The 24,496-nt window shown below is 47.4% G+C and overlaps 2 protein-coding genes across 5 annotated transcripts; one reads left to right on the forward strand and one right to left on the reverse strand.

Annotated features, from left to right (window-relative positions):
- Positions 1-7,666: 7,666 nt before the first annotated feature.
- SNX32 (sorting nexin 32) lies at positions 7,667-18,797 on the forward strand. 4 transcript variants are annotated; one of them, XM_023535705.1, is made up of 14 exons: positions 7,667-7,931; positions 8,079-8,121; positions 14,022-14,126; positions 14,493-14,603; positions 14,726-14,847; positions 15,035-15,158; positions 15,315-15,419; positions 15,612-15,717; positions 15,875-15,950; positions 16,181-16,220; positions 16,951-17,037; positions 17,154-17,313; positions 17,393-17,478; positions 18,371-18,797. In XM_023535705.1, the coding sequence occupies exons 1-14, from the start codon at positions 7,849-7,851 to the stop codon at positions 18,422-18,424; spliced, it is 1,302 nt and encodes a 433-aa protein (XP_023391473.1). In that variant the 5' UTR covers positions 7,667-7,848; the 3' UTR covers positions 18,425-18,797. The 4 variants fall into 4 exon arrangements, with proteins under 4 accessions (XP_023391473.1, XP_023391472.1, XP_023391474.1 ...); XM_023535704.1 differs by lacking the exon at positions 18,371-18,797 and adding an exon at positions 17,785-18,165; XM_023535706.1 differs by lacking the exon at positions 18,371-18,797 and adding an exon at positions 17,785-18,165 and having other exon boundaries at positions 16,184-16,220.
- A 638-nt stretch (positions 18,798-19,435) lies between these two features.
- Positions 19,436-23,330, reverse strand: CFL1 (cofilin 1). The gene is made up of 4 exons (XM_011368861.1): positions 22,811-23,330; positions 20,624-20,931; positions 20,270-20,346; positions 19,436-20,086 (listed from the first exon to the last, which is right to left on the reverse strand). The coding sequence occupies exons 1-4, from the start codon at positions 23,132-23,134 to the stop codon at positions 19,974-19,976; spliced, it is 822 nt and encodes a 273-aa protein (XP_011367163.1). The 5' UTR covers positions 23,135-23,330; the 3' UTR covers positions 19,436-19,973.
- Between the last annotated feature and the right edge of the window lie 1,166 nt (positions 23,331-24,496).

The following is a 24,496-nucleotide window of genomic DNA, read 5'->3' on the forward strand; positions in this document are numbered from 1 at the left end:
AAAAAAAAAAAATCACAGCATGATTTGTATAGCTGCCACTACTTTTCCCATTTTACACAGTACGACTGACGTTTTATTTTAATTGGCGCTGGTTTCGGGAACTGTGACCACTCACTTTGTCCTGCATCCCCCGGGCTTAACTCTCTCTCTCATGGGCACTCGAGTATGGGTAGGTATGTAGTTTTTTTCAATTCCCACAGCATAAAGTAAAAAACAAACAAAGCAAAACACACTGTTGTTTTTATCTTATACTGTATTCCTCGAAGCTCAAAAAAAAAAAAGTATTTAGCCATCAATGGAGTCCTGGGCTTGACATGAGATTAAATGCACAAGCACAGCCATTCATTAAGCTGGACCATTTTGTGGTCGAGAGGTGCAAACTCGGGCACCTGTGGAGGAGGGCAGGGACCCCAGGCAGGCTCTGGCTGACTCGGGAGCACAGGCTCCAGCTAAAGAAAAGGCAGACAGGCAGCAAGGACCGACTAAGAGCACATTTGAACAAAAACCAGACAATAACGTCACTTTTAACACATCCTGTTGCAAGCAACAGGGCTCTTTGGGAATATGCGCAGGAAGAATAGGATAATGAAAATAAATAACATCACTGAGGAGCCCTGAATTCCCCGAAATGTGTGCATTTTAGTTCATTTTAGTAAAAAAGGAAATTATAAAGTTCTAGCTATCTAGATGATTGAAAATATCTGCACTTACAAAGTGGCTGCCATTTGTCACGGTGTCTTGATCTTCACTTTTTCTTTCTGTGGCCTCAGTGGAATGCATCTGATATCCCAGGAGAAAATGTAATCCAGCCAAAGAAGAAGTCCTGTGATTTGGTTTGCAGTGCAATCTGAGACCCACACCACCAAAAACTATCCATCTTGACCTCGTGGCTGTGCAAGCCACTTCTAGGAGATGTGACAGTTTCTCGCCATAGAGGACTAGGAGTGGGTGATCTCGGGAAGACAGAAATCTGGGAGAGAAAATAAACATCATTGTTTTCTGGCATCGATGGTCTTAAAAACTTGCCACTGACATGCTCATTCAACAAGCATTCACGGAGTGAATGGAAGAGGCATTGCACAGCCTCATTCCCTGCCCGCCCCACCTCCCCCCCGGGGAAGGCTCGGAGACTTTGCTTTGACTGTTGAGAAAACCAAGGTGTGAGGCTTGTCCAGTGAGAAGGGACCGGGCCACCGAGCAGAGTGCTTTCTAGTGTGGCTCTGGGTCAGGGCCTGGTCCTGGCGGTTTCTGGTCGGTAGAGTTAGTAGAGTAATAGTTCCTATCGCAAAGCATCGCTGAGAAGATTAAAGGGTAGAGAATATGTAAAGTGCTTAGCATGGTGCCTGTAAAATTATTCTGATTATTCCAAGAATTCAGTAAATGTTCGCTATCGTCACGTGTCAAAAAGATCCTACGACTAGACTTGAGCCTTCTGTAGCTTATCTTTACAACTCTGCCCATACTCAATATCTCTAGTTTATTGTCTAACCACAGGATCAGAGTTCTCAGAGAATGAACAAGCTATAAACTTCTGACTAATAAATAAGCAGAAATACGGAGACAAGGAGAAGAAAACAGGCCACGTGCACACATCTGGTCGTGTACAAAGACTCAAGCATAAAAATCGATCTGGACTCTCAGTGGCCATGCTAGAAGGGGCAGGCCTTCAAACTGCTGAGGGAAAGTTCTGTACCTGGACAAACCTCAAGAATAGAATAAAGACATTTTTAGGCATCTGAGGCTTCAAAAAAATGTGAGACATTCTAAGAAACAGGGTCAATTATTACAGCAATTTCTCAATAAATGTAAACAAATATTGAGCAGGTGGAGTCACTGAATGCGATGGACTGTCTCATACCACAAATACATGCCGAGTGTCTCCCATGTGTTGGTTACACAGCGGCCTAGAATGGGTAACACACTGATTCCCTCGTGCAGGAAATAAATAAATAAGCAACTACAGAAGGAAAACTCTGGGTTAGAGAGTGAAAAGTACTACAGAGAAAAAGAAACCAGACCTATAGCCCAAACTTCCGGTATATGAGATCTACAGCAGCTAGAAGAACAGACTGAATGACACCATCTGGACACAATCAGATAAATCCAGAATGTTGGACATCTGTACGAATACAGGCCTGAAATTCATCAAAAAGTCAGAGTTGTTAAAAACAGAATAAGAGGGAGATTAATGTCGATTTAAAAGAGTTAACAATCATATTCAATGTATGAGCCCCAATCGGATCCTGAGCCAAGGAAAAAGTTATAAAAGATATTTTTGAGATAAGGGAGGACAATTGAATATAGATTGAATATTAGATGACATAAAGGCATTATTCTTAATTTTAATTTATTAAATTAAAATTTTAAAAATATAAAAAATTATTAAATTAAAAATTTTAAAATACGTCAAATTTTTAAATTAAATCTACTTAGGTATTATGGACATGTAAGAGCAAACTGCTAGCAATTGTTCAATCTAGCTAGAAAATGTTTTGTTGTTCGCTGCTCTAATTTTCCAACTTTTCTGTATATATTAGAATGTCCAGTGTAAAAAGCCGGATAAAAAGGAAAAGAAGAGAATATTTAGAAAAAGTAAGTGTAACAACTTTTGGGAGGAATTCTGCAGTAAAAAGAGGATATTAGTTTCCTAGAACTGCTGCAACAAATTACCACCAACAGGGGGGGTTTGAAAGAATAGAAATTTATTCTCTCACAGTTCTGGAGGCCAGAAGTCCAAAGTCAAGGTGTTGGCAGAGGCCGCACTACCTACAGAGGCTCTAGAAAAAATCCATTCTTTGCCGTTCCAACTTCTGGCTATCAGCATTCCTAGGCTCGTGGCTGCATCCCTTCAGTGTCTGCCTCTGAGGTCACATTGCCTCCTCTTCTCCCGTCTGTGTCTGATCTCCTGTCTCCCTCAGATAAGGACACTTGCGTTGCCATTTGGGACTCACCCATATATATTCCAGAATAAGCTCCTCCTCTCAAGATATTTAATGCCATCACATCTTCTGCCATATAAGGCAATATTCACAGGTTCTCGGGATTAGAAAGTGAATATTCCTCTGGAGAATCACTTTTGTGCCTACCACAGGGAGCAAAGAAATTCAGTATGTAAGAGAAATGTGGGCTCAAGAAAGGTTTTGTGGGTTTTTAAGAAGATATTTAACTGATTTAGTAGAGGCCGTTGTATACTACAGTAGTAGGACAGCAGCTTAGTTATTTGTTTATTATATTAACCACTTTCACACAAGAAACTTTATAAAAATAGCGAATTAACTTTAAGATGAAAATTAGGATCACTTTTTGAGAATTCGATTAAGAACAATTAAAATATAATGGAGGAGACTCTTTGTCAAACATGGAAGACTGAACACATTCATATGCTTATCTCCAAATCCCACCAGATGAAAATAACTATATAAATATGATATAAAGCCCAAAAGATGGAGAACAGGAGCGCGAACAACAGTGGGTCAGAGAGGTCATCTTTTAGAGACAGAGTGGGGATTAATAGCAGAGTGCAGGAAGCTAGAACTTACATGCTCTTAGAGGACAATATAAACAAGAGTAATAGTTCACTCCACTCATCCCCCCAAAAGTTCAGGACCTGGAGGGACCAGATATCTCAGATGGAAGGAGAAAGACACGGGGCCGAAAACAAGCAAATTGTTTAGAAGTCTGTATATAAAGCAGTTAAATCCACAATACCCCTCTCCAACCCTTTTCAGCCTGGCAACAACCCCCTGCAGGATACCAGAGGGTATATATTCTCTGGAGAAAGTGAATCTGCAAAATAGCAACTCAGGGACACCAGGCACAGCTGAAGGTAGTGGTGAGCACTTAGTGGAAAATAGAAGAACTGGGTGGAAATATGCATCCTAAATGTTAGATCCACAACCCTATTCCCCCTGCCTTGCTGCCAGAACCTCAACAGTGGTGGCTGTGCAAATATTCCCCAGGCAGGAGACTGGAGAATTCTTCTCTGGAGACACTGAAGAGTCCTTGCAATGTGATCTACAGATCCTGATGTTTGAGGGTGCCTAATTGAAAACCTGTTTGCTCCAGCCACCTTAGAACGAAAACCATCAATTAGCGAGCCCCATCTGTGCGCATACAGTTTCCAATGAGCTCCGCTTTAGTGTTTTAGTCCTAAATATGAATAGACAAAGATCCAACATTTGAGGAAAACCTTCAACAACACACACATGCACAGACACACACACACAACCAGAAAAGGGGAAAGAAATTGAGAGGAAACAATGTGGAAAGCAGAAGAAAACTTAAAAACAGGAAAATTTCTTGGAAAGCTAAGAAAACACGTACATGAAACTAAAACAGAAATGCTATATATGTATACACACGAGCAATAATCAGTGAACAAGAGAGGTAAAATACAAAATTCAATAGAAAGGATGAGAAGATAAAGTGAAATTGTCCAGAGAGTAGAAGAGAGGAGGAGAAAGTCGAAAAAAAAGGTAGAGCTATAATTCTGGCTCCAATATCCTGTAGTAGAACCACAGAAAGTGGGAGGAAAGTGGAGGTTGACCCATGGAGTGGTAGAAAACAGGTCCTTTACGTAGGGAAAAAAAAAACAGGTCATATCCATAGAATCAGAGGAGGAGGAGGAGGAGGAGGAGGAGGAGGAGGAAACTGCACTTCTAATAAACAGCAATACTTGGAAGTTAGAAGCCAGTGGGGTAAGGCCTTTAAAATTCTAAAAGAAAAACATTTCCAACTTAAAATCCCATACCAAGCTAAACTATCAATCAACTATAAGAGAAAAATCGTATTTTCAGACAGATAAGGTGTCACAAAGTTTACTCCCTCCCCACATGGTCACTTTCTCTGGAAGCTATTGGATGATACGACGATCCAATATAGACTAGGAGAACTATTAGGAAGCCCAGGAAAGCAGCTATGGAGCAAGCCTAGAACGCAGCTGCCCTACGTCAGACCCAAAGGATGAAGGGCTCTCTCAGAAAGAAACTGTCAGGGAAAAAATGGAATTGATGGATTATCTGTTAGGTTTGACTATATGAACAGAAATATCACACAAATTTTATAGATCTTTTAGAGCATTGGGGAGAAATTAGCAAAGGGTATGTAGAAAACTTAACGATTAAAAAACATGAGGCTATTATAAATTTGTGTTATGGTACTTGTGTTATATTATGATATAATGAAGTTTCTACTCCTTAGATATTTCGCAGACTTTAAAAAGTACATAGAGGAAAAAGGGTTAATTATCCCTTTCATCCTAACTATCCATGACTGCTTTTTGCCATCTCTTACATCTCTATTCAAGAAACAAATAGAATGTAAGAGCCTAAGTCTTGATATTGATATCTGGACAGTGAGCACTCAGGGAGTCTTCTCTCTTCCCTGGGATGAGAGTGGATGGTAGATGGCATGTGGATGGAAGACATTAAAAAAAAAAAAAAAAGTACCGAAGGAGACAGACACAAGGGCAAAAGTCCATGTGACTAGGTGAATAACTAAAAATCAAAGATGAAATCAATAATAATACGAATCAATGACACAACTTCAAATCAAGTATGAGCAATTCAAATGTTATGTGGAGGTGAGGGGAACCTGTGGAAATGGTGATCATATCGTTTAAAATAGTGGAGACTAGCAATTATTCTGGATGCAATTTTGAGGTTAGAGGGAAGATCAGTGAGGATGGGCTTGGTTCAGAGCCAGCAAGAGGCTTGTCCCTTTAGATTATAAAATTGACTACATGAGAGAGCAGAGTATGGAAATAGTGAAGAAAATAACTTTAAAACCCAAAAACATAATTAATATTATGAGATTTGGCCTCTTACTTTTCTTCACTTCCGTGTTTTCTGATCTCTTTTCTCGCTTTTGTCACTCTAGAGCCTCTCGTTCATCGTCAGGATCCTCTTTCAGAAATTTTCTTTGTTTACTCTGGCCCGTCTCATCTTCTACAAACTTCATTATCTATCCTTTGTCCTGCTGTAATTTTCCATTTTCTCACTAAATCCTTCTAGCCCATCCTGAATCTATTTTTCAAATATTTCCCTACAAGCTCCTGTCCCAGCTCTTCTCCAAGCAACAAATATCCAATTTTCCTTTATCTATCTGTATATTATCAAATCTTTTCCTTCTCCTCAAAACGTTCCCATCTCCCTTTTTATGACTCTTCTTTATTTTCTTTGGTCCTGCTCTCTGCCTTCATCCCCAGTACTTCTTTATTGCACTCTCTTCTCTTAGGCTCAGAGGCTCTCTGTTCCTCTCTCATATTTATTCCTTCAGGGTCGATAATGTTCTGCTCGGCTCTAACTTCTCCTCTTTGACTTGCACGACTTCCTCTATCTGCTTCTCTTTCCTTCTTTAGCTTCAATCCTTCATCTGCCTCACTGATCAGCATCTTCATCTATAACTTCTTTCTCTTCCATAGAAACAGATTCGTCAGTAATAGTCACTCCACCCAAGACGTCCTCCTCGATGTCTACCCCTTCTTCGGTCCCTTCTAGTTCCTGATCACTCCCTTCCACCCTATTGAAAGGAATTTCCATCTCAGCATCAGTAATTGCTGTTACTTTTTCATAACTAGTAACTTCTACCAGTCTTTCCATTTTCTCTTCATTTATGCTCCCCATTCTTGAACCCTTCAACGTCTCTTCACTGGACTCCAGCTTCTCTCTACTGGATCCCAGTTCCTCTGTACTTAACTGCAGTTCATCTGCAGTGGATCTCGAATCCTCTGCAATCATCCTGGGCTCCTCTTCCCTAGATGCCCGCTTCTCTCCCCCAAATACCAGCTTCTCTCCACTTGACTTTAGCTTCTCTCCACTTGACCTCAGTTTCTCTCTACTCAGCCTCATCTTCTCACCACTTAACCTCGGCTTCTCTCCACCTGACCTCAGTTTCTCTCCACTTGACCTCAGCGCCCCCTCACTCTGCTCTAATTTATAGCCTCCAGATCTCATGTCCTCTCCACTGCTTTCCACCCCAGTAGACCTCAAACTCTCTTTAAACCCAGACCCCTTCCTAGAGCCTGATGTCCTTGACCTCTCGAATTCAGCCCCTGTATTGCGTCTGAATCCTTGCTTCCCCCACATTTCCTTCGAGTTGTCTTTCCCCAAACCAGCCGAAGCCCGTAATGCATTTGCTACACTGTGCAGTAGCTTCAGATCCATCTCTTCCTGACGCAGGCCTGACTTCTCCACATCTTCCAGTCCCCAGTATTCAGACTCATGCTTCGGGTCCCACATCCTAGGCTTTGGCGAGTTTCTATCCAGGAGCTCCATTCTTTTCCCGATCACGATGAGCCCGTTCCAGGGCGTCCACATTTTTTCTCGCAGCATATGTGCCCCTCTGCTTCCCGGCTCCAGTTGCAAGCACCCGCGGACCCAGGCCTGGCCTTGGGCGCCCTGACCGCCGGTTTTGTCGCGACCCCTCGCCGCCTTGCGCGGCTTACTCCGCCGCTCCCTCATGTTCCAGAACGGAAATTCAAACGGAACCTCTTTCTCCACAGACAATACCCCTTGTCCTAGTCTCTAGTCCATCACCACCTCCCCTGCTACCCATCCCCTCCCGCCCCACCCGCCCTCCCACCCTGCCCGCCGGCCCGCGGCCCCGCCCACCGCCCGGAGGGCGCGAGGCTGGGCTAGTGCGCACGCGCAGACCGCGCGAGGCCGTTGGAAGAGCGGTGGCCGGCGGTAGTCAGCTAGCCTGGGGCAGGGTTGACGTGGCACGAGACCTCTGTGACCCCAGAGCCCCTGACCCCAGCCCCCACGCTATCGCCCGTTCCCGGTCCTCTCGGTTCCGCAATTCCCCTTAAAGGCTGGGGCCCGGGCACAGGAACGACAAGCGTTGCAGCCAATGGCGTCGCGAACGCTAAACCTGGTACCCAATCAAAAGGCACGGCTGCGAGGGACCCGGGTGGGAACCACGCCTGACTCCAGGTGACTCCTTGGCAGAGAGGGGAGAGTGTCTCGGTCAGCTGATGGGCTCCCCCATCGGTCGGTTCATCGGTGCGAATTACCGGGGACCGAGCTGCGGGAGCGCGCGGGCAGCGGCCAGCCGCGGAATCCTTGTGTGCTGCTGTCTAGGAGAGTGATGGAGAAGCATCAAGAGGCTGGGAAGGAGAACAAGGTAAAGAAAGGATGCAAAGCCCCTCCCAACCTTCACCTCACAACATGATACCCAATGATGCCCAATCAGGGGTGTGTGTCTGTGTGTGTGTGTGTGTGTGTGTGTGTGTGTGCGCGCGCGCGCGCGCGTGAGCAAGGAGGTGGGGCGCCTCAGTGGCACCTGCATAGGGACTGTTAAGATGCCAAAGGAAGCAGGGTTTACCTTTGCCTTTACAGATGGAAAGGGACCCGTCACTGTCACTCCTCACCTCCCCAGGACCGACTCATGCTGGCTTGATGGGGAAGAAAAGGAGGGAGGGGGGTTATCAGGGATTGGGAAGGGACTGGAGTACCCCTCTTTTCTCTAAGGTGGGGGGAATCTTGTTAAGCACTAATAGTTTCACTTGTGTATCTGTGTTCGTATAACCATATGACCATTCATTCTTATTCTCTCCTTTTAATTAGTCAACAAATAATTATTGAGCATCTCTGTACCAAGGATGGTTAGGGCCTGGGCACACAGAGGTGCACACTTCTAGGGGTTGCAGGCATGTACATAGTGAGCTGTGGCTGAGGGATAAGGATGGAGCAGCTGTGGTCCATCCTTGATGTCCCATCTTTTTTCTCAAGCAGTTACTAAGTGGTGCAGGTCAAAGCAGAGATACTAACACAGCAGGAAGGAGACAGGGACTTGGGGGCCTACTACAGCAATGAGCTAGACTGTATGTTGCAGTGGTGGGCATTTGGACAAAGGAAGAGCCTTCCCTGGGAGTGTCAGAAAAGCCAAGAAGTGGTAAGTTTGGAGAGGTGAGAGGGGCTGAGAGAGACAAGTATATAACAGAAAATATATGCTTCAATGTTTATCTATGTTCATATTCATGGTTAAATTAGTTAATATATAACATGCTTAGAGCAGTGGCTGACATATAGAAAGAGCGAATATAAGTGTTAACTATTATATTATTATTGTTGCTATTGTTATGGTTATTATTGTCATATGGGATGCTGTGTGCCCTGCACATTTGCTGGGCTATCAAACCTGATGGCTGCACCCCAGCCTTGTAGGTGCCAGATTTTCTGAAAGTCTACTATTAGACTTTGTCCACTAGAGGAAATGAAAATAATAAATATGTAAGTAAAAATATAATAGAAGATAAAATGAAATAATATAAAATATTTTACTAATCTAAGAGAAGGCAAGAAAAAATAAAGGAACAAAAGATGGGACAGAGAAAACAAATCCAAGATGGCACTTACTGTATCAGTAATTACAATAATTATGAGTGCACCGAACACTCCAATTAAAAAACAAACATTTTCTGATTGGATTTTTAAAAAGAACATTCTATTCTGTTAAAAGAGACATACTTTAAATATAAGGACACAGAAAGTTTGAAAACAATGGATGGAAATATATACACCATGAACACACTAACCAAAAGAAAGCTGATATTGCTGCATTAACTTCAGACAGAGTAGACTGTAAGACAAAAAGTATTACTAGACATAGAAGGACATTTTATGATGATTAAAGAATCAATCCAACAGGAAGATAAAACAGTCCTGAATTTATATGCACCTAATAACATAGTTTCAAAATATGCAAGGAAAAGAGTACAGAATAAAAGGAGAAATAGTCAGACTTACACACAGTTAGAGGTTTAACATAACTCTCTCAATAAAAGTTAGAACAAGCAGACAAGATAATTAGTAAGGATTTAGAAGATTTAAAGTAACATGATTAATCATCTTGATCTAATTGATTTATGTAGAGCTCTATACCAAACAACTGCAGAAAACACATTCTTTTCAAGTGCACATGAAACAAAATCCATTATATGTTGGGCTATAAAGCAAATATCAACAAATTTTAAAAGATTAAAATTATATAGAATGTGATCTGACCCAGTAGAATTAACTGGGAATCAAAACAAAAAGATAACTAGATTCCAAAATGTTAGGAATTAAGCAACATGCTTCTAAATAATTCATAGGTCAAAGAATAAATCATAAAATAGGAAAAATTTTAAAGATACAATTTTGAAAAATGACATATCAAAACTCAGATGTGCAGCTAAAGCAGTGTCCAAGGGGAAATTTGTACCTCCAGATGCATGTTTTATAAAAGAAAGGTTGAAAAGTCAGTGATCTGAATTTCAATCTCAAGAAATAAATGAATAAATAAATTTCAATCTTAAGAAGATAAAGAGCAAATTAAACCCCAAGAAAGTAAAAGAAGGAAATAATAATAAATATAAGTATATAAATAGAGAAAATCAATAATGCCAAAAATAGCTTTTTTTTAATACTAATAAAACCTCTGGCAAGATGGACGAGAGAGAGAGAGTAGGAAAGAGACCAAGAGGGAGAAAGAGAGAAAATATTAATTACCTATAACTGGAATAATAAAGGGGACATCGCTAGAGATGCTCAGACATTAAACAGGTCATAAGAATATCTAAGAACAAGCTGATGCCAACAACTTAGAGAATTTAGCTGAAATGGACAAACTGCTTGAAAAATATAATTTATCAAACCTGAAACAAGAAGTAAAAATCTGAGAAGTCTTATCCCTATTATAGGAACTAAATCTGTAATTAAAATCTTTTCCAAAAATATCTCTCTGAGCACAGATAACTTCACATGTGAATTCTTTGAAGCAAGAACAGAAAATTAATATCATTCTTACATAAACCATTCCAAAAACAGAAATAGAGGACACAATCTCAACTTATTTTAGGAGGATAACATAACCTTGATACAAAAACCCGTCAAGAGGAGATGGATGATGGTGATGGTTGCACAACATTTTGAATATATTCAATACCACTGAACTGTACACTTAAAAATGGTTAAAATGGTAAGTTTCATGTTATGTATATTTTACCCCAAAAGAAAAAACCTGTCAAGAACATTACAGGAAAGGAAAAATACAGGTTAATAGCTCTTGTGAACATAGATACAAAAGTCACAAAATATTATCAAGTTAAATAAGCAATACATAAAAAGATGATACTTTTTGACAAAAGCTTTCTTCCAGGAATGCAAGGTGGTTTAACAATTGCAAATCGATCAATGAAATTCAGCACATACACAGAATAACAGGAAACTCTATGTGATATCTCATTAAAGGGAGAAAAAAATGGATAAAAATCAACACTCATCAAACTAGGCATAGAAGGGAACTTCATTAATCTGACAGAATATCTGAAAACATCTTCAGGATATAATTTTGAATGCATTCCCTCTGAGACTGGGAACAAGCCAAGGATTTCCTTTATCACCATATCACCACTTCTACATTGTACTAGAAGTCCTAGCAAGTATATAAGGCAAGAAAAAATAAATAAAAGGTATAACTAAAGGAAGGGAAGGAAGAACTAAAACTTGTCATTATTTTAGATTATGGGATTGTATATGTAGGAAATCCAAAAGAATCTACAATTATTAAAGGTAGTACTTAAATTTAGCAAGTTCCCAGATACAAATTAAACAAATTATATGTTTCTCTATAGTAGCAACAATTAGAAAATGAAGCTTTAAAAATAGCAACAACAAAAAAAATCATTAAATACCTAGGAATAAATTTAACAAAAGATGTACAAAACCTCTATAGAGAAAACTGTAAGACATTACTGAGAAAAATTAAAGAACACTTAAATAATTGGAAAGATATTTATGTTCATGGATTGGAAGATTTAATATTGCAAAAATGTCCTTTCTACATTCATCTATAGAGTCAATATAATCTCAATCAAAATCCCAGCAGCTTTATTGGGGTGAAAATTAACAAGCTAATTCTAAAATTTAGATAGAAATGCAAACGACCTATAATAGCCAAAATGATTTTGAAAAAGTTAATTCTATCTGATTTTAAGTTTGCCTATCAATTATGATAATCAAGACAGTATGATATCCAATGTATGGACATAAAGATCAATAGAACAGAATAGAGAGCACAGAACTGATCATACTTATGAGGTCAACTGATTTTCTACCAAGGTGTACACCAAAGCAAATCGATAGTGAAAATATAGTCTTTAAAAAATAGCGCTAAAATAGCTGACTTTATATGGCAAAAATGAATCACAGCCCAAACTTTACACTGTATACAAAATGAATTGAAAATAGATCATAGACCTAAATATAAAACCTAAAACTATTAATTTCTAGAAGAAGAAAAAAGAATGTCTTCATAACCTTGGGGTAGGCAAAAGTTTCTTCAAGTATACACAAAAATCCTTAATCATAAAAGAAAAGATTGATATATTGAGCTTATAAAATTACGAGCCATTAAGAGAGTAAAAGGCAACCCATAGAGTTGACGATATTGGCAACACATAACACATATAACTGGCAAAGTGCTTGTCTCCAGGGTGTATAAAGAAATCCTACAAATCAGGGAGAATAAGACAATCTGATTTCTAAAAGAGGAGGGGAAGGGAGGAGCAAAAGACTTGAATAGGCACTTTACAAAAGAAGATATCCACATGGCCAATAAAACGGTGTTCAACATCATTCCTCCCCAGAGAATACAAGTTAAGGCCACAATATGCTATTACTGTACTGCCATCAGTATGGCTAAAATTAAAAAGACTAACAGTTGTAAGTACTGGCAAGGATGTGGTGCAACTGGCACTTTCATACAATGCTGGTGGGAGTATAAATGAGTACAATCACCTTGGAAAACTGTTTGGCATTATCTGTGGAAGCATTTTAAACACATACCTACCTTATGATCAAACAATTCTCATTCCCAACATAAATGAGTACTCAGGTCCCTCCAAGGACATATACAAGACTGTTCATGGCAGCTTTATTTAAACTCAAATAATCCAAATGAGCAAATGTAGAATGGATATATAAGCTATGATATATTCACACTATGGAATACTAAACAGCAATGAAAAAGAACTGTACTCAACATAGGTGGATCTCACTAAAGAACACAGACACAAAAGAGTATATATTGTAAAAAGTAAATAAAGAGAAAAAAAGTGTATATTGTATAATTGCATGTATACAAAGTTCAAGACCTATGGTGACAGAAGTCAGAATAGAGGTCCCCAATGTGTGCCAGGAGCTTGTGAGAGGAGGGAGTGAGGCCTCTTAGTGTGAGAGGTGGCAAAGGTCCGAAGGTACAAACCCCACGCACCCTCCCCCCTCCCCGCACAACCACTCACCAAAAGGGCGACCAAACAAACCCTGTTCACGGGCTGAAAAAACACGGAGACGAAAAGATCCCACCACTTAGCAAAACACAAGGACACTACCCAAAACACAACGCCTAGTGCCAAGAAAAACAGGCAAGGAAACAAACCAAGGAAACCCCCAAAAAAGCAAAGAACTGCGAAGCCAACACACCATACACCCAAGCAAAAAGCATCCAGAGAAAAACAAGGGGCGAAAGAAGACGAAAGACAACGAAGAAACTCAGAAGCCACTCGAACCAAAGAAACCGCCCACCTCTCACACTAAGAGGCCTCACTCCCTCCTCTCACAAGCTCCTGGCACACATTGGGGACCTCTATTCTGACTTCTGTCACCATAGGTCTTGAACTTTGTATACATGCAATTATACAATATACACTTTTTTTTCTCTTTATTTACTTTTTACAATATATACTCTTTTGTAGCTGTGGGATCCCAGACTAGTTATTTCACCTCTCTGGTGATCTCGGTTTCCACACGTAGGGAAAGGGGTGAACTCTGCCTGCTTCAGAGGAGGGGAGCGAGGGAGACTGTTGTGGCCATTGTAAAGCCCTGAGTGGTGACCTATCAGGATCCCTCTGGGGACAGCTGGTGACCCTGGGGTATTAGGGAAGCAATGCTGCTGAGGTGGGCTCCGCAGGGGGTCCAGAAGCCTGGGGCAAGGATGGGCTGATGGGCCCATGGTCCTCAGGGTCCTCCCTTCCCCCGCAGCCCTCCGCCAGATCAGTGGACCTGCAGGGAGACAGCTCCTTACAGGTGGAGATCTCTGACGCAGTGAGCGAGCGGGACAAGGTGAAATTCACCGTTCAAACCAAGGTGAGGCTGCATGAAGAGCGAGGGGCGGTTCAGATGCAGAACCTCCTTCCCTCAGCCTCTGCTCCCCCGGGGCTGTGGTGGGCAGATGCCATCACAGCCTTTGGGGCCTGTTCCTCAGCTTGGCTCCTGGCCCCTGCCCCTCTGAGAAAATGGATGTCTTGCCTCGTCTCTGACTGCCTTTGCTGAGAGTCCCAAGTCCTAACCACTGCCCCCCATCCACTATTGACTGAATCATGGACACCTGAGCCCCAACTGCCTCCTCAGAGGTGTGGGGTTGGGGAGGTCCAAAAGTGCGTGCCCAGGAAGCTCAATGCAGGGTTTGGGGAGGGGAGGGGAGGCACCTCAGACAGGCTTCCTGGCTTCCAGAGCTACCTCCCTCACTTCGCCCAGACCGAGTTCTCGGTGGTCCGGCAGCATGAGGAGTTCATCTGGCTCCATGACGCCTACGTGGAAAACGAGGAGTACGCCGGCCTCATCGTGAGGAGGGGCCGGGTGAGCTGGGCTGCGAGGGGCAGGCCTGGGCACTCGGGTGAGGACGGAGGGCAAGGCCGGGCTTTCAGCAATGAGAGATCTCCCAGCTCGGTCCCCCGTTTGATCAGATCCCCCCAGCACCTCCAAAGCCAGACTTTGAAGCTTCGAGGGAAAAGCTGCAGAAGTTGGGTGAGGGAGACAGCTCCGTCACTCGGGAAGAGTTTGCCAAAATGAAGCAGGAGCTAGAAGCGTGAGTGCCACCTTCTCTCCTTGTCTATGACAAAGCCCCAGCTCTCTTCTGGGAGGCCCAGGATTTCCCCGACTATCCCCTATGGATGATAAGGGACCCTGACTCCGACCCCAGGGCTGCTGAGGGGGCAGGGTGCTGGGCGGTCAGAACCAAGGATGGCCCTTGAGCTGCCTGCTGTCCTCTGCAGGGAGTACCTGGCTATCTTTAAGAAGACAGTTGCAATGCATGAAGTCTTTCTGCAGCGCCTGGCGGCCCACCCCACCCTGCGGCAAGACCACAATTTCTTTGTCTTTTTGGAATACAGCCAGGATGTGAGCTGGACCTGAGTGCGGAGGTTCCCCCTGGGGGTGGGGGATGGGGTTCTAGGTGGGCTCAAGCCTCCGTCTCTTAAGCTCTGTGAGCGGCATGTGCCTGGGGTGGGCAGTGCAGATGCCCACCCTGACATCACACCCTCCTGTGTGTCTCAGCTGAGTGTCCGAGGAAAGAACAGGAAGGAGCTCCTTGGAGGGTTTCTGAGGAACATCGTGAAGTCTGCAGATGAAGCCGTCATCACCGGCATGTCAGGGCTCAAGGTGACCTCTGGGACCCCACCGTGGATTCCACCCAGGGCCTCAAGTCTACAGAAAGATGGAGGCCCAGGGTGGCTGTGAGAGGGAAGCCGCTGGCAGGGCCTGGCCTAGAGGGAGATTGTGCCACCCCTGCTTGTCCATGGCTACCATGCTTCTAGTGACTTGGTGTAAGTGGGTCTTATCTTGCTCCCTTAGGAAGTGGATGACTTCTTTGAGCATGAGAGGACCTTCCTGCTGGAGTACCACACCCGCATCCGGGATGCCTGCCTGCGGGCAGACCGTGTCATGCACTCCCACAAGTGTACGCAGGACCCAAGGGGCCCTGGCTTCCCTGTCCCTTCTGCCCAGCGGTCCTACTCCCCAGGGGAGAGGAGATGCCCTGTTTATAGCCACAAACACTAGAGGTGGGGCTCGACGTGCAGACTGATGAACTCTGATGGAGGGCTGTTCCCCAACAGGCCTGGCAGACGATTATATTCCTATTTCAGCTGCACTGAGCAGTCTGGGAACACAGGAAGTCAACCAGCTAAAAATGTGAGGACTCCCTCTGGCCCCTCCTACCCTTTCTCTATACCTGTAATACTGTGTCTGCCCACAAGGGGTCACTCTGTGGAAGCCTATCAGCTCTAGGTGGGAGATGCAGAGTACCTCTTGGGATTTGGAGAGGAAGAGGAGGGAGATTTCTCCAAGGATGGGCTAAAGGCAGGGAGGCTTTAAGCACCCACCTAAGGCCCCTGCCCTAACTCCTTCCCACTGTCTCCTAGAAGCTTCTTCAAATTGGCAGAGCTCTTTGAACGACTAAGGGTGAGTACTGACTTGTGTTGAAAGGCCACCCAATGATCGCCCTGGGAAAGGGTAAAGCTCCAAGATCATTTTGGAATGTTCAGTGGTAACCGGGGCCCAACCCTGCCCTGGACTCACCCTTCAGATGAGTTCAGTAAGAGGTGGAGTGGAGATAGGGAGCCAGCCTCAAGTGTGCGTGTGATGGGGGAGGAGTGTGGGGACGAGGCTTGGCAAGACATTTACAAGGACGTGCCATGTGCCTCTGGCAGGCTGCACTCTGCTGCCAACATCCTGTCCCAGAACTGTTCTTTCTGAACTCTTCTCCAAGAAAGTCACTGGAGCGTGCCATTCTAAAATGCGTTGGAGTACATCTCTTCCCTGCTCAAGGCCCTTTAGTGACCCTGCCCCTTCCGGAAACTGCCCAAAACACAAAGCCCAAAGTCCTTAACTTGCATTTTAGGCCTTATGATCTGGCCATTGCTGTCCAAGTGCCCCCACTGAACTTCTGGTTCCCTCAACTCATGAGGCTTGTGCACCTGCAAAGCCTGTCATCCAATTCCTACTCAACCCCCAAGATCCAAATCAGATACCACCTCCTCTTTGAAGCCTTCCCTGGCCTGCTCCCCTGAACATCAGGTTTGACCTAGAATGGTTATCAAGTGACTCCTAGATTTTTAGATGAGCAGCAGCCCCCAACCCTAAAGCTGCCCCTCAGCAAGCTCCCTCCCCAGCCTCCACCTTCCTGATTCAGAAGCTGGAGGGCCGAGTGGCCTCAGATGAGGACCTGAAGCTGTCAGATATGCTGAGATACTATATGCGAGACTCACAGGCAGCCAAGGTGAGAGGTGGCCCCAGAGCAGCCCTCAGGGCTGGAGGCCAGTGGGAGGGGAGCCACCAGGGAGGGAAGGTAGGCAAGGCAGTGGGCAAGTGATCCCGTGCCCCTGCTGGCCTCAGGACCTGCTGTACCGCCGACTACGGGCCTTGGCCGACTACGAGAACGCCAACAAGGCTTTGGACAAGGCGCGCACCAGGAATCGGGAGGTGCAGACTGCAGAGAGCCACCAGCAACTGTGCTGCCAGCGCTTTGAACGCCTCTCCGACTCAGCCAAGCAGGGTAAACCCCGCGGCCTGGAGCCCCTGCCACTGGGCTGCCTACCCTGCCAGGGTCTCCACTCCCCTCCCCTCCTCTCCAGAGCTCATGGACTTCAAGTCCCGCCGTGTTTCCTCTTTCCGCAAGAACCTCATTGAGTTGGCGGAGCTGGAGCTCAAACACGCCAAGGTGAGCCCCCCAACCTTACCGGGACCTCTTGCTGCCTCCCTCCCACCCCCAGGCCTCTAGGTTCTTATCACAAGTCTGAGAGTGTCTTTCAGAATCAAGCAGCCAGCAGCAGTCCCAGCTGAGGTTCAGGGCCATGACCTTTTCCTTAGCAACAGTAGAAAGCCCTTGATAAATGGCAGCTGTTACTGCTGAGAACAAGGATAAGGGGAAGGTGGGGACAGTTATCTGAGGCACAAAGAGTAGCAACCTGTCTGAGGGAGCATGGTGACACAGGCGGGAGACATCCAGGACCTCTCTGCTCTGCAGGCTAGCACCATGCTTCTCCGGAACACCCTCGTCACCCTCAAGGGAGAGCCTTAGAGGGGCCAGAGCCTCCTCTGGGACATTTAGTGATGACAGTCCCCCAGACTTCTCACTCCAGCAAGCTGCCTTCCACAGCAGCCACTAGCCCCATCCCCAACCCCACCCCAAGGTGCCAGGCCCTACAAGAGGAAGGTAGGGCAGCACTGGCACCATACTTGGCCACAGGTAAGGAGAGGCCCAACCTAGGGGAGCCCAGGGGCCTTGACCTCCCTCTTTGGGGGATTGAGGGACAACCCCCACCCACCTTTCTGGCTCCAGAGTTGTCCCCATCCTGTTCACAATAAAGAGCCTGGCTTTGTAACAAGGCAGCTTGCTTTGTCCTCACTTCCCACAGCGCCAGGGCCCCCAGGGATGTCCTCTACCATTGCACTATGGAGACCAGATCCTGGGGGGACAAAAGGGGCACCCTACAGCAAGGGTCCCCAACTCCCTGGGGTGTGGAGCGGTACCAGTCTGTAGCCTGTTAGGAACCAGGCCGCACAGCAGGTGAGCAGCAGGCAAGTAAGCAAAGCTTCACGTGTATTTGCAGGCGCTCCCCAGCGCTAGCATCACCGCTTCAGCTCCACCTCAGATCAGGCATTAGATTCTCATAGGAGCACGGGTATCTGGTGCCAGAAAAAGTTGGGGACCACTGCACTACAGCATCCTCAAGTCAGCCATCTTCCAGAGTGCCAGCTGACTCTCTATAGGAATGTGGCAAGACGCCGTTCTTGGAACCCAGGAGCCATCTTCAAGGAGTGCCACCACCCACATAAACCTTGGCATGGACTGCACATAAAACTAATCACAAATCTCCTACACCCATTTTCTAAGCAGTAAAATGGAACTACCTCTCCCTGCCAGATACTGGCAAGCTCCAAGAAACTAAGGAACCAACTCTAACCCTAGGCTTTTCAGTTGATTAAAAGAGAAGTATAAATCCTGTATTACCATCCCTAGGGCAAGACTTCTAGGATACCTTTACTCACTGGGCGGGTTAAAGCCCAAGTACAGGACAGAGAAAGCCTGTACCAAAGTTGGCAAAAGGCTTGGGGCTCTGGCCAACACCCTCTTGGTTAAACACAGAAAGGTGGGGCCCAAGACACCTGGGTCTGAAGTCCTGGGCTCTGCCTGGCTGGCCGCACCCTACAGTCCTGCCACATCTGCAAAGGCCAAAGACTCAACTTGGCTACTGACTCACGTCAGCCCTTGGACCCAGCCCTCACAAATGAGTCAGCTATTCAGGGAGGAAAGTGGAGAAATGACCAAACTCGAGGCAACCTGTGACTTACAATCTCACAGCCCACATGTTAGCACGACTGAGCAGGGAATTAGAGAAGGGGCCCCACTGCCCCCAGGATCAAGGCTATAGAAGAAAGCGGTTCAGGCACAAAGCCCCTTTTGCTCAAGGGCACCCTGGTGGACACACCCTGGTTCAGCCACCTCTTAAACAGCTAGCCTAATGCCAACTGCGGTACCACCTGGAGGGTATGCATGCTGTCAAGAGAGGCTGAGCCAGTCACTGAGGCCAGTGAGGGTACAGAAAAGAGAGGCTCATTTTCCCAACCTACTTCCCCCACAAGGTCCCCTGAACCCCAACCCTGAAACAAACATCCTATTAGTGAGCCTTTTTATTGTCTTTTTTTCTTTTTTAATTGAAGGTCATTCCTTACTCGTCCTGTTCCCGTAAGTGGCCGTGACCAGGTGGAAAAGGGGAAGGGAACCAGGCAGCGTGGGGAGGGGTCATCTCCACAACATTCCATTTATACACAGAACTAAACAGACAAGCACAGAGTCACTAATGCGGTTAGAAGTTGGCAGCACGGGAAAGGGGAGGGATAGGTAGGGAGTTGGGATATCGTTAAAAAAAATACAGGACCCCCCAATCTGGGGTTCCTGGGGGGAACTTGGTCTGCTTCAACCCAAGAGGAATCAGAAGATCAAAAGCAGTTTGGGAAGGCCAGAACCGTCAGGGGTGGAGAAAGGAGGGAGGTCCAGGGGGTGGGGGGCAGTTTGGCAACTGGGTGAAGGGACTGCCCTCCCCCTGCTGGGATCCCCCCAGCCCCTCCGGTCTGGCAGGAAGGGGGCAGCCTGCAACCCCCACAGGCAGGTCTGGGGCTGCCATATGCTCCACGCAGGGGGCTGGAGGGGGCTCACAAAGGCTTGCCCTCCAGGGAGATGACGGCACTGCCCCCCAGCTTCTCTGCCAGAGTGCAGCGGTCCTTGACCTCCTCATAGCAGTTTGCTTGTAATTCATGCTTGATCCCTGTGGGGAAAAAGGGAGCATCTGTGAGCAGGAAACACTGGGGTGGTGGCGGGGAGTTGATGGCTGGGAGGGAGCCAATCAGAACAGATGGAAGGAACAAGGTTACCTTCCAAACAGGCCAGGAGGGGGAGGAGCCAAGGCCTGAGCAGAAAGGCATGTGGCACTACCAAAGCTGGCCCTTACCTGTCAGCTTCTTCTTGATGGCGTCCTTGGAGCTGGCATAGATCATTTTGCTCTTAAGGGGTGCAGACTCAGGGGCCCTGGAGGGAAACAGAGAACTTACAGCAAAGTCCCCTCCGAGTCTAGCCAGTGCCCTCAAGCGACTGATGACTACGCCACTTCCGCGGGCTCCTAGCATTCAAGCTTTTATCAAGTTCCTCACTGACGAGTGTTTTGTTACAACATTCCCCTCACACCCCAAAGACCGCAGAGACCAATGGTTAATCAGGAGCCTGAGTTCTCATCCTAAGAAAGGGGTTGGGGTGGGGCAGAGCTAGGACAGGTGACGACGAACAGGTGCCTGCATGAGGAGCTTACCAAAAGATAAACACCAGGTCCTCCTTCTTGCTCTCCTTGGTCTCATAGGTTGCATCGTAGAGGGCATAGCGGCAGTCCTTGTCCGGAAGCATCTTCACAAAGGTGGCGTACGGGTCATCCACAGTCTGGCCCACGTCACCTACCAGGATCTCCTTGCCCTCCTCCAGAATGATGTTCTTCTTGTCCTCACTCAGGCAGAAGAGCACCGCCTTCTTGCGCTTCTTCACCTCTTCTGGTGTCGACGACTTGCGCACCTTCATGTCATTAAACACTTTGATGACTCCATCAGAAACAGCCACACCGGAGGCCTGAGGGACAAGCCACACATACATCTCATAAGGAAAAGGTTTCTAGGACTCTCCCTGTAGTCTCTCTGCTTCCTGGGAAGATGCATCTGGATGCCAACATACTATAGTCCTCAGCCCCAAAAGGTTGTTTATCCCCTTCCCCAAAACAATGTCCCTATTTTCTCACTCAGCCACTTTCAAAAAACTAAATGAGGCACAACCCTAAAATGGCAGCCATAGAAGTGAGACCTCTAATCACCTAATTCAGCACTGTTCCTCTCCACCCCAGCATCTTACAGGCCAAAACTATGAGGAGAACCTTGGCTGAGCCGTGAACCCAGAATTAGAATTCACAGGCAACTGACCCGTTTCCTACTCACTATACTCAATCTCAACTTTTCGATAAAACCATTAACTCGGAACTTCAGATAGACGAAGTGAACCCAAGACCCCCAGGTCACAGTCACCTTATACAAAGAGAACCAGGATCCTACAATGCTAGAGGGGACACCAAAGATGTTCAACAGCTCTAACAAGTTCAACAGAACTGCTCAATGCAATGATTACACGAACTATCTTCTCTGCTGGAGTTTTTCTTCCTTAAGCAAAGCAAGAATTACAACCCCCCAGTTAACCCCGTCCTCTGGAAAAAAATTAAGGCCCCGAAGTCGTTGAAACAGGCCAAACTCAAGTGCCCACGGACCTTGAGAGCTCTTTAAACTTCTATTCTGGGTCGTGCTTGGGGACACCCTATTCCAAAAAGTCAGCGGCCGTCCACAGTGAAATCTGCCGCGCCCCCTCTCCCGGAACTGCAGAGGAAGCCGGCCACGTGACTCAGCCGCTTCCGGAATATGCGGGGAAGAGCTCCGCCAGGCTCAGCCCCCTCCCCAAGAAAAACCCTTACCCGGGGGCAGCAGCATCTCCAGGGCCTCAACCCCGAAGAATCGCCTTTATTGGCCGGCACAACAGCCACCTCGACTGCGGGCCGAAGCCCGGGCAAGTTACACAACTTTCGGCTCTCGCAGCCCTCGGGCCGAACCCAGGGGGCGGGGTGATTTCCGGGCGGTGCCCGCCTGGGTCACTTCCCTAAACTCGGCTCCTCCCTCAGGCCCCATCCGGGAAAGCCGACAGCCCCGCTTGTCCAGGGCTTCGGGCCCAGCGGCCAGGCCTGACCGTGTGCGCACGCGCCGGCCGACAGCACGGTCCTAGCCTTTACCCGGCATACAAGGCGGAGAACTCAGATCGCTTTGTGGGCTCGCTCGCTCCGGGGCAGGGCCGTTGCCTCTGAGGGATCCGCTCCTTGTTGCGCGGTGCAAGCCCTTAATCCCAGACGCCCACGCATGCCCCACTAGCGCGCCGCCCCCGCCCCTCCCGGGTGCAGGCATCCCTGCCACCTGCTCTCGAGACAGACCAGCCTGCCGAGGGAGGGTGACGAAGAGACAGGAACAGCCCTTGGGTGGGGCGCGCGCGCGCCGAGACCGCTCGCGCGCTTTTCCTTCGCCGCCCCCGGGCCAGGTTCGGATGCCGCGTGCTCCCGTCGAGCGCGCGCTCTCGTGAACCGACTCGCTTCACCAGCCGCGGCGCGCGCCACCGACAGCTCGGCGAGGAGCGAGCGCGCGCCACGGACCCCTCCCCCACGGCTAGTGTCGGCGCGGGCGCACCAGTGGGATGGGGGAGGGGGAGAGAGACCGGGGGGCGCGCGTGCGACTTCCGAGCGGGCCCTCCCAGGCGCCCGCGTGCGCGCACGCGCGTGCCGGCGCCTCCCGCCCCTCAGCACGAGACCCTCATCGCGTCCCGGGCGCTGGGGGAGGGGATGCGGATGTCGCTCCCTGTTCCCTCCCGCGCGCACAGACATCCGACTCGCAGCTGCCTCCGTTCAGGCACTGTGGCCGGCGCTCACCATGTTTCCGGAAGCAAAAAGGAGATAGCAAAGAGAGCCAGAGAAGAGAAGAGCCGCTGCAGCTGCTGCCGGGATCCGACTGAACGCGGCCTCTCCCGGCCCCTTCCGTTTAGTATGAGCCGCACAATGAGGGGCGGGGCGGGCTTCCGGCGCTCCCACTGCAGGCCGACGGGAAATGAAGTCCAAAGGATCTGCGCCGTCCTCGGGGCTCGCTGGGTAACAGTCTTTTTCGTCCGCTGTCCTCCCAGCGCCACATTGCATACCGGGAAATGTAGTCCGAGACCGCCGAGAGAGGCGGGCATATGGCACGCAGAGCGCGCCCATTGGTCGAATTTCCCAGGAAACGCTCTGTGCTAGGAAAGGCCCCTGTGCTCAGTAATATGACCCGAAAAATAGCCTCTATTTCGGGGCCCTTCACGCGGTTGTGAAACGGTTTCCTTAAGATCCATCTTGGCACTTTCTAGATCCCTTGGTCTGAAGGTTTTGAGTTTATTAGTATTTTGCTTTTCTGAATTGAAGCAACTACCCAGTCCTTGAGCAAGGAAAATTGCATGTATAAGGCGCCTTCAATAATCATTGAGCACCCACCATGTGCAAAGCTACTCGTCTCTTTAGAAAAGGCCATATGCAATTTCAATAAAATAAGAGAAAAACATAAGGGAAAGGCTACAAGGAAATCTTTGAAAAGTTTGTCCTTTTAAATGGCAAATTCACGAGGCAATAAAGACGTGCAGGGGTTTGTGCATTCAATTAAAGGGTTATGTGCCTTTTACTAGACAGTGAAAAGAGGAAATGTGTCTTAAATCGGACTTTAATCCCTCAAGTTTAAACCAGGCATATGGTTAATGCCCGCAAAATTGAGGCTAGCTTCACAAAAAGAAACTAGGTTGGGGGACTTCAGAAGCTTTCATTGGCCTCAAACAATGACTATGGCCTCACTGTGAAGGAATAGGAGACAAGGGTCTCAAACAAGGAACTAGGGCTATTTATTCTATAAACGGAATAAAGGGTGTAATTGAAGATCTAGAAACCGGTCTTCAAGACCCGGGAGCGATACCCGAGAGTGGAGTACTTCGCAGAGCACACTGGGGGTTGTAGTCGGGGACATTTCGCCGCACCGCTCGCCCACCGAGCAAGCTACGGGCAGCCCCAGGTGAAGGCTACAGCTCGAACCCCCCGCCTCCCGCTAGCGACCCTGCCAGAAGAGGAAACTGGTCCCACCTTCGAGCTTTGAAGTTTCCAGGAGCAACGAGGAGGGGGAGGGGAATATCGTAGTTACCCTGGAGACGCACTCCCGCCCGCCCCTAGCCGCGGGATGCCCTAGTTGTCCTTATTAGGACAAGACACTAGAGTGGGCGGGACCAACCCTAACGCTAGCTGGAGGCTCCTTATAAGGCAGCGTCAGGCGGGAGGCGGGAGAACGGAGTAGGCTGGAGGGGCTGGGTCGTAGCTGGGCGGAGTCTGAAGGGGCGGGCCTGGCGCTCTTCGAAGGTCCCCGACTACCACCTCGCAACTTCCGGTATGACTGCTGGTGCTCCTCCAATTCTCAGGCGAGCCCCTTGTGCTCAATTCCTCCATGCGTGACCCTCAACCTAGGACCTCTTCGCAGATTACATCTTAAACCTCCCCGAGGGTCCCCACCTCCAATGAGTAAAACGGCGAAGTGTTCTCTCACCCTTGTCCAGG

Source organism: Pteropus vampyrus, unplaced genomic scaffold, assembly GCF_000151845.1.
Source record: "Pteropus vampyrus isolate Shadow unplaced genomic scaffold, Pvam_2.0 Scaffold144, whole genome shotgun sequence".
NCBI lineage: Eukaryota > Metazoa > Chordata > Mammalia > Chiroptera > Pteropodidae > Pteropus > Pteropus vampyrus.